Below are 12,342 nucleotides of genomic sequence, written 5' to 3' on the forward strand. Positions count from 1 at the left end.
CATTCCTCACAACAAATCCATGAGGTAGTAATTACCATCCTCACTTTACAGATGAAGAAACTGAGACCACAGTCATGGAGCAAGTCACTAGTGAAGCTGAAACTTGAACCCAGGTTAGCCTAAGTTCAAAGGCTGTGCTGCCTCATTTGGAGTAGGGAAAGATGGTATATTGGAGACTCCTGGTTGAACGGTATGAGGGCCTCTGAAAAACAGAAGGCAACCTGGGGCTTCATGGTATTCAAAAGGCAGAAACAGGGCTGTAGAAGAGGTTAAGTGGGCTCAGAAAGCAAGGTGGGACAGAAAGCTTGCCCAAGGGCCTCCTTCTCCCCGAGCAGCCCGCAGACACCTGAAGATTCATTCGTTCATTCCTTCTCTAGGAAGCCCTGTGCTAGGCGCAGGGATGGGTTAGGCAGTAATGCAAATGGTTCAGGCGGTAATGTGAGCGATGGGCAGCGGCAGATGAAGCTTCGCTCACTCACTCACCTGCTGCTCACCTCCTGCTGTGCAGCCTGGTTCCTAACAGGCCGCCGACAGGTACCAGTCCGCAGCCCGGGGGTTGGGGACCCCTGTCTTAAAGGATGTCTGCCACAGAGGATGTCTGCAGATCTCCAATGTCCACCCCTGTCCGTGTTCAGCAAAAGTTATTCCAATTCAGCCTTTACTCAATCCCTCTATTTACTCCATTATCACCATAGTAATGGAGCTATGCTGGGTGCTGTGGGGCACTAATGATCCAGTTCTTGCCCTCAGAGGATTTTTATTAATAATAACAACAATTGCAGCAAACACTTATTCAGATAATGCTTATTTAGGCTAGGCACTGTTCTAAGTGCTTTGCACATATTAACGCATCCAATCCTCACAACAGCTCTATGAGAGACGTATTATTACTACCCTCATTTAACTGAGCTGTAGAAAAGTCAAGTAATTCATCTGAGATTTCACACACACTAGTAAGGGCAAGGTCAGAATCGGTACCCAAGAAGTCTGGCTCCAGGGGTCACCATGCTCTTGAACTTTGGCCTTAAGACGGTGGGATTCACTTGAATGACTAGACCAATACTTGATTCCCCTACCCACATCCCAACCATCAGCAGGGTGTTGGAAAAAAAATGGACTTTGAAGTTAGGCATGGGGTCAAGTCCAGGCCTGAGAGCAGTACTTCCCAGCCTCAGTTTTCATGTCTCTAAAATGGTCATAATAAAAACTGGGCTATTTTCAGATTAAATGAAATAACATATACATAGTTGGCCCTTAGTAAATACTAATTCACTTTCCATTGTCAAACCTAGCTCCTTCTTCCTGGTTCAGTGCAGTGTCTATGCAGCCACTTCCTGCCCATTCTGCACTGGGAGAGAGATGCAAAGAGGAAAGGGAGGGAATGAAGAGAAGGAGCAATGGTTTCACTTCTTTTGCTGGCACTTCACTCTCTGAAACTTTGGATATGTCCCTGGAGACTCCTAAAGGTCTGCTCTGTCCTGCATTTGCAGGAGACATTTTTCTAACTTGGAATTTAGACCAGAAAGGTGAATGGGAGGTTGTTGAACAAAAAAAACATACACAGGGCAAACGGTCAGTAATTTGTACTATTTCATCAGACAACTGAGAAAAAGAAGAAAGAGAAAATGTATTGACATTTGTTCTAAATGCTCACATATAAAGATTTTGCTTGACCTTGTGTTTTCAGAAACACTCCAGACATGTTGAATAAACTCCTGGACTTCAGAATAAAAACCGGACTGACTGTGGTGTGTGTGTTTGGGAGTGAGAGTACAGGGATGGGAGTAATTCAGGAAAAAAAAAGTATCAGGTTTAAAGCAGTTGTTTTCCCATTCTCTCTTCCCATTCTCTGGAAGGTAGGGTTCACAGTGAGACACTGTGTAGCCTTAGATGCTTCTCCTAGGAAGGTATGCGCAAACCACCCCCAACCTCATTCTACTGAAAATCACTGATTTTAAAGCTCTTGTTTGAAAAAGGACTTTCAGATCAAAAGACTGCTATGATCATATGTTAATATTTATGTAGTAAAAATTATGTGCTAATGAGAACAATTCTTCTAGTGATTTATTAATAAACAATAGAATTTCAAGCAGAAAGTACTGACATTTCATTATATACATCTTTTTTTCTTTTTTTTTTTTTTCGCAGTACGCGGGCCTCCCACTGCTGTGGCCCCTCCTGTTGCGGAGCACAGACTCCGGATGCGCAGGCCCAGCGGCCATGGCTCACCGGCCCAGCCGCTCCACGGCATGTGGGATCCTCCCGGACCGGGCCACGAACCCGTGTCCCCTGCATCGGCAGGCAGACTCTCAACCACTGCGCCACCAGGGAAGTCCCTATATACATCTTTTAAAGTAAAAAGAAAAAACTTCTAATGACACCTTGTAATGGTAAGACCGAAAAGATGGTTTTATGAATTTTATTTGTAGCACTGTAATAGATACCTCTTCAGAAGGCTATATATGTCAATACAAAGCGAGAATCTGAAGATGTTTCTACCCTGATCGATAATCCTATTCACAGGGAATTATCCTAAGGAAGTTATTCAACAGAAATAAAAGGGATATAGATAAGGACTATCATTATAGAATCACTTGTTAAAACCAAAACAAGGAAAGAATCTCAACACCCTTGACAGGCATCCATATCACCCCAAACATTTTTCTGTTGTATTGCTCATCACAGTTGAATGATCTGTTTGACAACTCTCCCCCCACTAGACAGTAAGCTCCATGAAAACAGGGGCTGTCTCCGTCTAGATTTTTTTGAAAATTTCAAGTACTACTTTATTAAATGAGTTATTTTATATAATATGAACATCAATATAATTACAATTGTAAAAAATTTTTTATAACAAGGATGAACTGATTTTCAGATTTCCAAATCAGAGTAAACTGTACATTTACACAGAACTGTCTTTGCGTGAAGTCCAGAAAGGAACAGCATAAACATGAGGGTTTCTGTAGCCCCTTTATTTTTGCTGATCAACAGTTTGTTAGAAAAGCAGCTGCAGGTTTTTACCTAAGGTCTGAGACATTACATAATAAATGCAGATTGTAGGAATTAAGAACAGATATCAAAATACTTGTAATATAATGTTAAGTAAAAATAACACAATATGTACGCTAGAACTGAAACTGTAATATATATACATGTGGAAATGATTATACAGAAATGAAAATAATTATACTGGGATGGAGGAATCATTGGAAAACTTTTAAATTACTTTAATATTCTTTAAAGTTGTTGTTTTAGTGCCTCTGAAATGTAAAAAGAAGGAAAATATGTGATGTTATATACACCAAACATGGCAGTAATAAAGCTTGAGGAGCCACCCCCAGCTCACTCCCAGGCACACAGATTTCTTTCTTTGGTCAAGGGTAGAAACACCCAAAATACTCATATATCATAGGTAACATAATCCTATTTGTAGTAAAAACCTGAAACAAAGGCAATATGTTTTTAAAAGATGGGGGAAAGTCCTCTAAAGCAATCGCTCTTCTGGACAGTGAATTTGCTGGTTACTAACAGCAGGGGGTGCCAAAGGGATCGCTATTGCTCCCAGGAGATGGCCAGGAGTGGGACTGTCACGGCCTCTGTTAGAAGACCTTAAGCTGAGAAAACGCTGCAGGTTTTCCCCTAACAACCAGGACATATGTGTAAGACTCAGGTGCTCTACAGATGTGAATGGACAAAAACTACATTTTTATTTTAACTAACTTCTAACTGATATTTAGCATCTCCTTGAATTATGAATGCAGTCAACAAACCACAGTCATATGAGCAGTACTGGTGACTCTGTCATGAACAGAAACCACAGATACCATCATAGCACATTACAATTGTTGCAGATTTCTCAAATATCATTTACACTTACCACTACTTTGAAACAAGAGACGTCAGGAGTTACTGTTAGACCTGCCTCTGGATCTTGTCATTTAATGTATTAATAAAGCCAGTACATATTACTATATCACAAATTTGTTTAATAATTTGATAACTATTTAAATATAATGGAATTCTTTCGTACTCCTGTGAATTTTACTCTCTGCATTTACAAACACTTTTCTGAGAAGGGCTTCTGTAGGCTTTACCTGACTACCAAAGGCACAGGGAAGATTAAGAACCTCTGCTCAGTCTAATGGAAGGCAACTAAGAGAAATCAAATTTGACTTGAACAAAGTTGGAGAGAAAAAGAAGTATTTTAAGTCACAAAAGAGAAGTGGCTACAATGCACATTTTCAGTTTGGATTCCTTAATGAGAAAGAGGGAAACCCCAAATTTGTCCTTCATAGGCCCCAAAATACCCCAGTATTTCCAGAGGTCTGGTTCCTAGACATGACATTCAAGATATACCTAATACAATTTGCTACTGCAAAGCAGTCTGCATTTAATCCAGGTGCAGAGGCACAGAATACAATGCAAATGTTGTCCCCAACATCTCTCTGAAAGTAATCACTACATGTTGACTCTCCAGATACCAAATATCATTCATTTGATGAACAAAGCCAAAATCAAATCCAAAGTACTAGAAGGTAGAGGTGAGATACTGAGATAAATAACAGAGTCAATACTTACATTCGAACAAAGAGCGACTCTTTGGATGTCAGACCAGGAGATGAATACTTTTCAACCAAGGCCAAAGTACTGAAGCCAAACTTATGAATGGGCTCGTTGGAATCCAGTGGGGGGAAATCTGTGTCAACCTCCCCATCATCCTCGGCAATATGCAGGCAGTAGGCACTGACATTATCACTGTAAGAAAAACCAAAAAGGTAAGTGAACACCAAGGTGAGGGAGGGATGCAGAGACCAGAAGCTATGGTGTACAGCAAACTGGGACACTACTGTTTTTTACCCCAAAGCCTGGTGATACAGTTAGATCTCCCAAACCCCACTTCATTTGATAAAGAGAAAACACATGGCACCGCAAAGGGGGAGAAAAACAATGTGAAAGGAGAACATTTATACTGCTCTATTCTTTCAACAAATATTTACTGAGCACCTGTTAATAGATAAGACCCAGAACGTAACTCCTTTGATCAAAGATGAGATTGAGTATCAGCCCTCAAAGGAAGCTTAGAGTATAGCAGGGGGGAAAGCTTAGAGTATAGCAGGGGGAAAAAGTAAGCACTACATTAGCGATAATATTTATAAATGTAAATAATATAATAATAATAAAATAAATATCATAAAAGAGAGACAAAACTATAAAGGAGGAAAAAATTATTTGGAGGGAATCAGAGGTCTTTGATTTATGTTCAGGATTAAGAAAATATCTATGCTCTAGATCAGAAGAACTCAAGGTAACCAAGACAATCTTTACAGTTCTCCTTTCTCTGAAGAATATCAGGTTCACTTGGCAGGATCTGATTCCAAACACCAAGGACACTTAACAGAGTAAAAGCAAATGATGCAATTCATCCTGACGCAGATACCTAGCCTTCTCAAGTACTTCTGGACTTGTCTCACTTCCCCAGAACGTCCAGTCAGTACTCCCAGATTCCAGCTTTGCCCAATTTAGAATTAACACTCCTTCTCCTTTGGGGGAAATAAAAAGTCAATTTGCTGAAAAAGGGTGGGAAACTAAACTAACATAAAGAAAATTTAAAACTGAAATCAACTTAAACACTTTAAAATACCCTGCACCAAAGTTGAATTGTGAAAATGCAAATCTGCTAGCATTCAGAAGCATGAACCTAATAGTTCACAAGGAGGTAGGATTCTAAATTCTGTGGCTTAAATCTGGAGTTTTAATTATATGATTGATGCTTAAATTAATTAATTGCAAAGTGTATGCTAATTGTTTAATTGGTTGCTTGATCTATATAGATCATTTTTTGAATTAAATGAGTTGATTTACAAAGTTTATTGATTGGATGTGACAATGAATTATTTCACTGACTACCTGATTTGCAATTTTCCCAATTAATTCACAAATCTTTAGCTGCAACTCTGCTTATTGAGAGAGAGCCTACTTCAGGTGATCTATACTCAGTCTGTCATGACTAAGAGATATTTATTATATAAAATAGGTAATAAGGACAGATTTAAATTAATGGGACCTGTAAATTTACTAAATGGATGGATAACAAGAAAGTAATCTGTCTATGTTTGTCACTATAAATTTCATGTATTTGCAATGCTGTTAAGAAACTTAAAATTCATCTCTGAATGGTATGGGAAACTTACCAATCTTTGCAAAAGGTTACCAACTTCAACACAAAACACTTGTAGAAGGAGAAGAAAGCCCTTTAGATGAGGAAAATATCATGGTGTAGTAGCTAAGGGCTTTGTGTCCAAAGGGACTTGAGTTCAACCTAAGCCCCATTGCTCATGGACTACATGATTTCAGAGAATACGCTTCGTTCCCTTCAGATTCCAATTCTACAGAAAGGGTACAGTCACCTAGAGGGGGTTTTGAAGTTTTGATGAGATAATATATGTAGTGCCTAGCATATAACAGAGGTAAAAAAATAAATGGTAGTAACTATAATAAAGTCAGATGGAAAATAACATGTATAGTTAGGTCAACCCTTAAAGACAAATTGTGGATGCATATTAGAGCAACAAAGCAACAATGAAAGTGTTCTATGTGCAAACATCTATGTGTTCTATGTGCAAACATCTGTAACTGGAGTGAACATGTCCACCGTGCTCCAGCCTCGGGGCCACTGAGCCTCCGGGATTTTATGAGCAGGGCAGACACTGATGAAGCAAGCAATGGACAGCACAGATTATTTACTGCCGTGTAAATCATCCTGAGGAATGTCTGTGAATCCCTAGCACCACAGAGGTTTCAAGGGCAAATAATAAGTCTATTGATCAAAGCAGAAAGCCAAACAGTGGCATCAGAAGAATCCTGCTTTGATTGTCACAGGATGCCCCCAAATCTCCTCCAAACAAACTCAGCAAATGTCACAGCCTAAGCTCTGAAAGCCAAAAGACTCAATGTGCCAAGTGCTATTATTCCCCCCAGTTCTTAAATATAAAGTGTGATATCATTTATTCATTCAAAAAACATTTGTAAAGTGCCTACACTGTGCTATAGCCTGTCCTGAGCACTGGGAACACAGCAAGGAAAAGAGTGCATAATCCACTCTATGTTTCTGGGTCCTCAGTAAAGTTTAGCAGTAAACAGTGCTCCACCCTCTATCAACCCTTAATTGAACATCTAAGGGGAAAAAAAATGACTAAACTTCCATATTCTATACATGGATATTGGTTCCTTTGTGCCTTTACAGGGGAATCATTAATAAAAGAAGCTACTGTGATATTCTGACTTCTAAAACTGCTTCAGGACTTCAAATTAGTACTAGTAAAACAGCCATTAGTATCATTAGCTACATTTATTGAGTACCACGTGCCAGACACTGGGCACAGTGGTTTAGACACATAAGCTCACTGCATCTTCCCATCAGCTCTGTGAGTCCTTTATTATTATTTCTATTTTACAAATTACAAAACTAAGGCTCAATGAAGTTCATCTTACATGCAAGATTAAACAGCATGTAAATTACAGAGCTGAGATTCAAACCCAGGCAGTCAAGAGCCCTCACTCCTGACTACCATCTACTCCTCTGCCTAAGCCATAGTGTATCAAGATTTCCCAAGGCCCTTGGGAACCTACAATCGTATGGAAATGCTACATATGCTAAAAAGGAGAAGGAAACCACGATATATTATTTATAAAAAATCAGAAGCTTAGAGAGATTTATTTCAATCTCCTCACTTTTACAAACGGGGAATAGATACCTAGAAAAGAGGAATAAGGTGCCCATGATCACCTAGTTAAATGGTGGCAAAGCTGGTTTTCAGAGAACTCAGGTTTCCTTACTTCTGTTCCATTACTCTTTGATCAAATCAGAAATTGGTGGCATTTTGAAATGGGGAGAGAAAAAAGGGGCAGCTGTGGTCCCTGACTCAGGACTTTGCCCAATATAGACACCTAGAGCTTCCAAAACAACAAAAACGGGGTGCCTCTTCATGACAGTTTGCTGGAAGGAAGACGGGCTTTGCAGTGAGATCTGGTTTTAATGCCAACACAACCACGAACCAGCTATGCAACCAAATCTGTCTGAGCTCCATTTTCTTACTCATGAAAGGCTTTCCTTGATTTCTTTAGGAGAATCATTTGGATCTCTAGGAGAATCCAAGTGATTCTCCTCTGTGTTCTTACAGAACTTGGCTGATATTTCTGCATATAACTTACCACACTGCTCTTTTTCTTATTTATGCATCTATGTTCTCCTAAAGAGCAAGGATTCTTCTACTATCTCTGCATCCTCACTGAAGAGTAAAATGGCTGGCATTTAGAACAAATATTTGTTGAATGAATGAATATATGAATGTGTAGACTGAATCACTCTACCCATGAAAAAAACATAGAGGGTATTAATGATGTGTGTGTTAACGAGAAGAGGAGAAGTAATAAGCTTTTCTTTTTCTTTTTCTGGCTTGTCACATTGATACCTGTTAGCCAAATGGGGCTTTCAAGGCAGTGCACATGTATCAGAGATAGCAATTCAAGACAAGGGAAGAAGGCCCAGGAAAAAGTGAAAATGAAAGAGGCATTCTTACAGTTCACCAATATATGAGTACTGGCATCTCAGTTTTTTATGGAGAAAACAATAAGAAATTATTACAACTATATAAAAATGTTCAATTACATACATATAAAAAGACTAGAAGAAAAGGGACCAAAAAGTTCATAAAGATTATATTTACATTAAAGCAATGAGCACTTTTTTCTTTCTAAATTTCTATACTTTCCAGATGTCCCATAATATGTATGTATAACTTTCATTTTCCTTTCTTTATAAAATATTTAATTAAATTTTTGATAAGTGTAATATTAATACATTCTTACTGTAGACAATTTAGAAATATGGAACAGTACAAAGAAGTCTGGGAAATCTCTCACCCCACTACACAGAGAAAATCACTTGTCCTAGAGACTCTGAGCATGGCCTGTCTGATTGGGAAGTGTGCTCATTTTCTCTACTAGGTTCTGGAATTATGGAAGAAATAACCATAACTACTGCATAAGGGTCTTATAAGGATTAAATGACATAATTAACTGCACAGTGCCTGGCATGAAGAAGGTTTCTCATTTTGCCAAAATTTCTTCTACCACTTTTAAGCTTCTGATTACACAGAAGCAGAATTAACTATCTAACAGAAGCATGGTGGATAGCAATGAGACAGAGAAACCTAAAAGTCCTGTTTGTGAGTCACTACCAGAGAGAGAAGAATGATCAAAACGGTAACAAACAAGTACAGGACAACTGGATCCACAAGAAGAGGCTTAATTTTAGAGTTGGGTTGGCATGGAAGGAGCAGGCCCTTTTAGGTACCATGGAGCTTGTAAGAGGACTGGAAGTTTAAGAAATGAGTGGATGCAAAATGGAGCCTGCTGCCAAAGAGAGATCCTTTTGGGGGAGATATATAGATCTCCAAAGCTTTAATGAGTACAATTAACTGAATTTCCCTTATTCATATATCATCAAATAAAGCTAAATTTCTTCATTAGAAAAATTTATTGCATTGAATTGTTGACCAATATTCATTTTATGTTCAAAGGCCAGTATGGCTTTTATGAAGAGACAGAAGCCTATAGCCCATAAATAGATGGTATTTAATTCATATATGAAAATTCAGGAGCATTTCAGGAAGCATCCCAGATTTCTACCAAATGTGATCTGACATGTTCATTCTTATCTTCAGAAAATACAAAACACACTAAAGTATGAACACAAGACAGATTAATGCTTATTGTTTTTTAAATGAAAAATAAAAGAATGCATGATTCTGAAATGTCCAGAATGCTCATTACATGATCTCTGCTGCTTATTTTGGTGACAAGCAATATTAAGAGTGTGTCAGGCATTAGCAAGAGAAAGATCCTGATGGTTGCAACTCAGAAGTTCATCTCTTTGAAGTCAGAGAAAAGATTTTTAAGACTCCCAAGATTTCCTTTTCTCTAAAACACACCCCCCCATAAATGGAAAGTAGAACTGATAAATAACATCATAACGTTTGTCAAGCCACAGCAACCTCACACAGGAATAGTTAAATCTAAATTTCCTGGTAAAGTTTTAGGGAGAAAATGTCCACTAATTTTTAGGTAGAAGCAAGACCTTTATATTGTTCTGTCTGAGCTCCTTTTTGGAAAGTTTCTATTGCTATGTCTTTAAGTTCCCTGACCACAGCATGCTTCCTCCTGCCACAGCATCACTGCCACACAGTTCCATCTGCCAGGAGCCTTCCCTTGCCAAATGCCCCTGGCATCACTTTCTGAGGGAATTCCTCCCTGGTTCCCAGGTGAGGCTCTCACAAATGGCATTCCTTCCCTGCAGAGCACTTAACTCAGCTTCTAAGCAAACATTATTTGGCTTAATTATTTGCCCATTTCCCTCACTAGGTTGTAGAATTCATGAAAGAGAAACTATGTCTTGTTCCCCTCACCACTGTACACCCAGCAAAATGCCTGGTACGTAGCAAACACTCAATAAATATTTACTGAATGCATGAATGAATACAAATGATAAGTGAAATGAGCCAGTTACAAAGTGCTATTACACTTGATAATTTCTTCTTCCCCACCAAACTGTAAATTTTTTGAGAGCAGCAATTGCATTTCTCTTGTTCTCCATTTTATCCTCGATACCCAGGGCCTGGAACTCCATAAATATTTGCTGAATGAAGAAATGATGAGGGACTTAAGTCTTTGAGATTAAGCAGGATATCAAAAGAAGAGTGAGAAACGCATTTCTAAGGAAACAGCAAAAGCAGACATGGCGCGTGTCAAGAAGCTGCCAGTTAAAGAATGCGATGCGTTAGAATGTACGGGAGCATAGCTGAGGGTCAGATGGGAAGGGCGCCTTAGGCTGTATTATTTAGGTAAACGGTTCTCAATGAAGACTCTAAGGAGTATAAATGAGAAGCAACAACCTAGAAATGGAAGGAGAGTAGACAGTGGCAGGCATGCAGACAGCAAAAAAAAAAAAGGGGGGGTGGGGTGGGGGTGGTGGTGTGGGGAGTATAAAGAATTCAAATTGCTAAGTTGTCAGAAAACGTATAATGTAAAGTCAAAAGTTCCCAGATACTTTCATAAGCCCACAAGGGCATCACTGTATCATAGCATGGTACCATTAATTGACTCATCAAGAAAGGGCTAAATTATGCTACTATTGCTGAACTAATACAAGTATTCATTGCAGTAGTAGCTGCTGGAGTTACAGTATTTAGCAGCAACAGAAACAAACATTTACTGAGCACGTGCCATGTATCTTCTCATTTTATTTTCATAACCACCCTGATAGGAAGTTTCTATCCTCATTTTACACATGAGAAAAATGGAATACATGGGCTGAAGTAATTCATCCAAGATCACCCTAATGGTTAGTGCCAGAATGCAAACCCAGACTATGACTTTGAATCCCACACTCTTAACCACTGTGTTACATACTGATTAAGAAGGCAGAGGAAAATGTTAACACATGTTGGTGAGCTTCTATGAAATATTACAAAAATAAAGAAACCTCGATACTGAATGAGATAAACCTCAACTATCTAGGCGGTCCACCAAGTTTCCCAAGGGCTCTATGAGAATGAAGTGAATCCACAGTGAAATCCACTGCATGGCTGTATCATGTGTTGGCATACTCTACAGCTGCACTTTCCAAACATGTGGCTACTGAGTCCTAGTCTGAATTGAGATGTGCTGTAAATAGCAAATAAACACTGGATTTTAATACGTGACCAAAAAAAAAAGAACATTAAAAATCTCAATAATAATTTTTATATCAATTACATGTTGAAGTGATAATATTTAGGATATAATGGGTTAAATATATTATGAAAATTAATTTCACTTGCTTTTTGGAAATGTTTAAATATGTGATTACTAGAAAATTTAAAATTGTAAATGTGGCTTACATTTGTAGCTTGTATTATACATTTTTTCCGGCTTTATTAAAATATAATTCACATATAGCATTGTACAGGTTTAAGGTGTTGATACGATACACTTACGTATTACCAAATGATTACTACCAAGTAGTATTAGCCAATACCTCCATCATGGTGAGAACATTTGGCAACCTAAGCAACTTTTCAAATGTGCTGTACTCTGTTCCCAAGAACTTATAACTGAAAGTTTATAACCTCTGACCAACATCTCCCCATTTCCCCCACACCCTAGGCCCTGGTAACCACCATTCTAATCTCTGTTTCTATGTGTCCGCTTTTTTAGATTCCATATATAAGTGATATCATACAGTATTTGTCTTTCCCTGTCTAACTTATCTTACTTAGCATCATGTCCTCAAGGTCCATCTAT

At 38.5% G+C, this 12,342-nt stretch overlaps 1 protein-coding gene across 6 annotated transcripts in view; it reads right to left on the reverse strand.

Annotated features, from left to right (window-relative positions):
* Positions 1-12,342, reverse strand: part of MAPKAP1 (MAPK associated protein 1) — a 230,461-nt gene that overhangs the window by 104,654 nt on the left and 113,465 nt on the right. For all 6 annotated transcript variants that reach the window (XM_079925849.1, XM_079925852.1, XM_079925850.1 and 3 more), the window contains one exon: positions 4,579-4,755. In XM_079925849.1, the coding sequence (XP_079781975.1) occupies positions 4,579-4,755 (177 nt within the window). The remainder of the gene's footprint in view (positions 1-4,578; positions 4,756-12,342) is intronic.

Source organism: Stenella coeruleoalba (genome assembly GCF_951394435.1).
Source record: "Stenella coeruleoalba genome assembly, chromosome: 7".
In the NCBI taxonomy this organism is placed as follows: domain Eukaryota; kingdom Metazoa; phylum Chordata; class Mammalia; order Artiodactyla; family Delphinidae; genus Stenella; species Stenella coeruleoalba.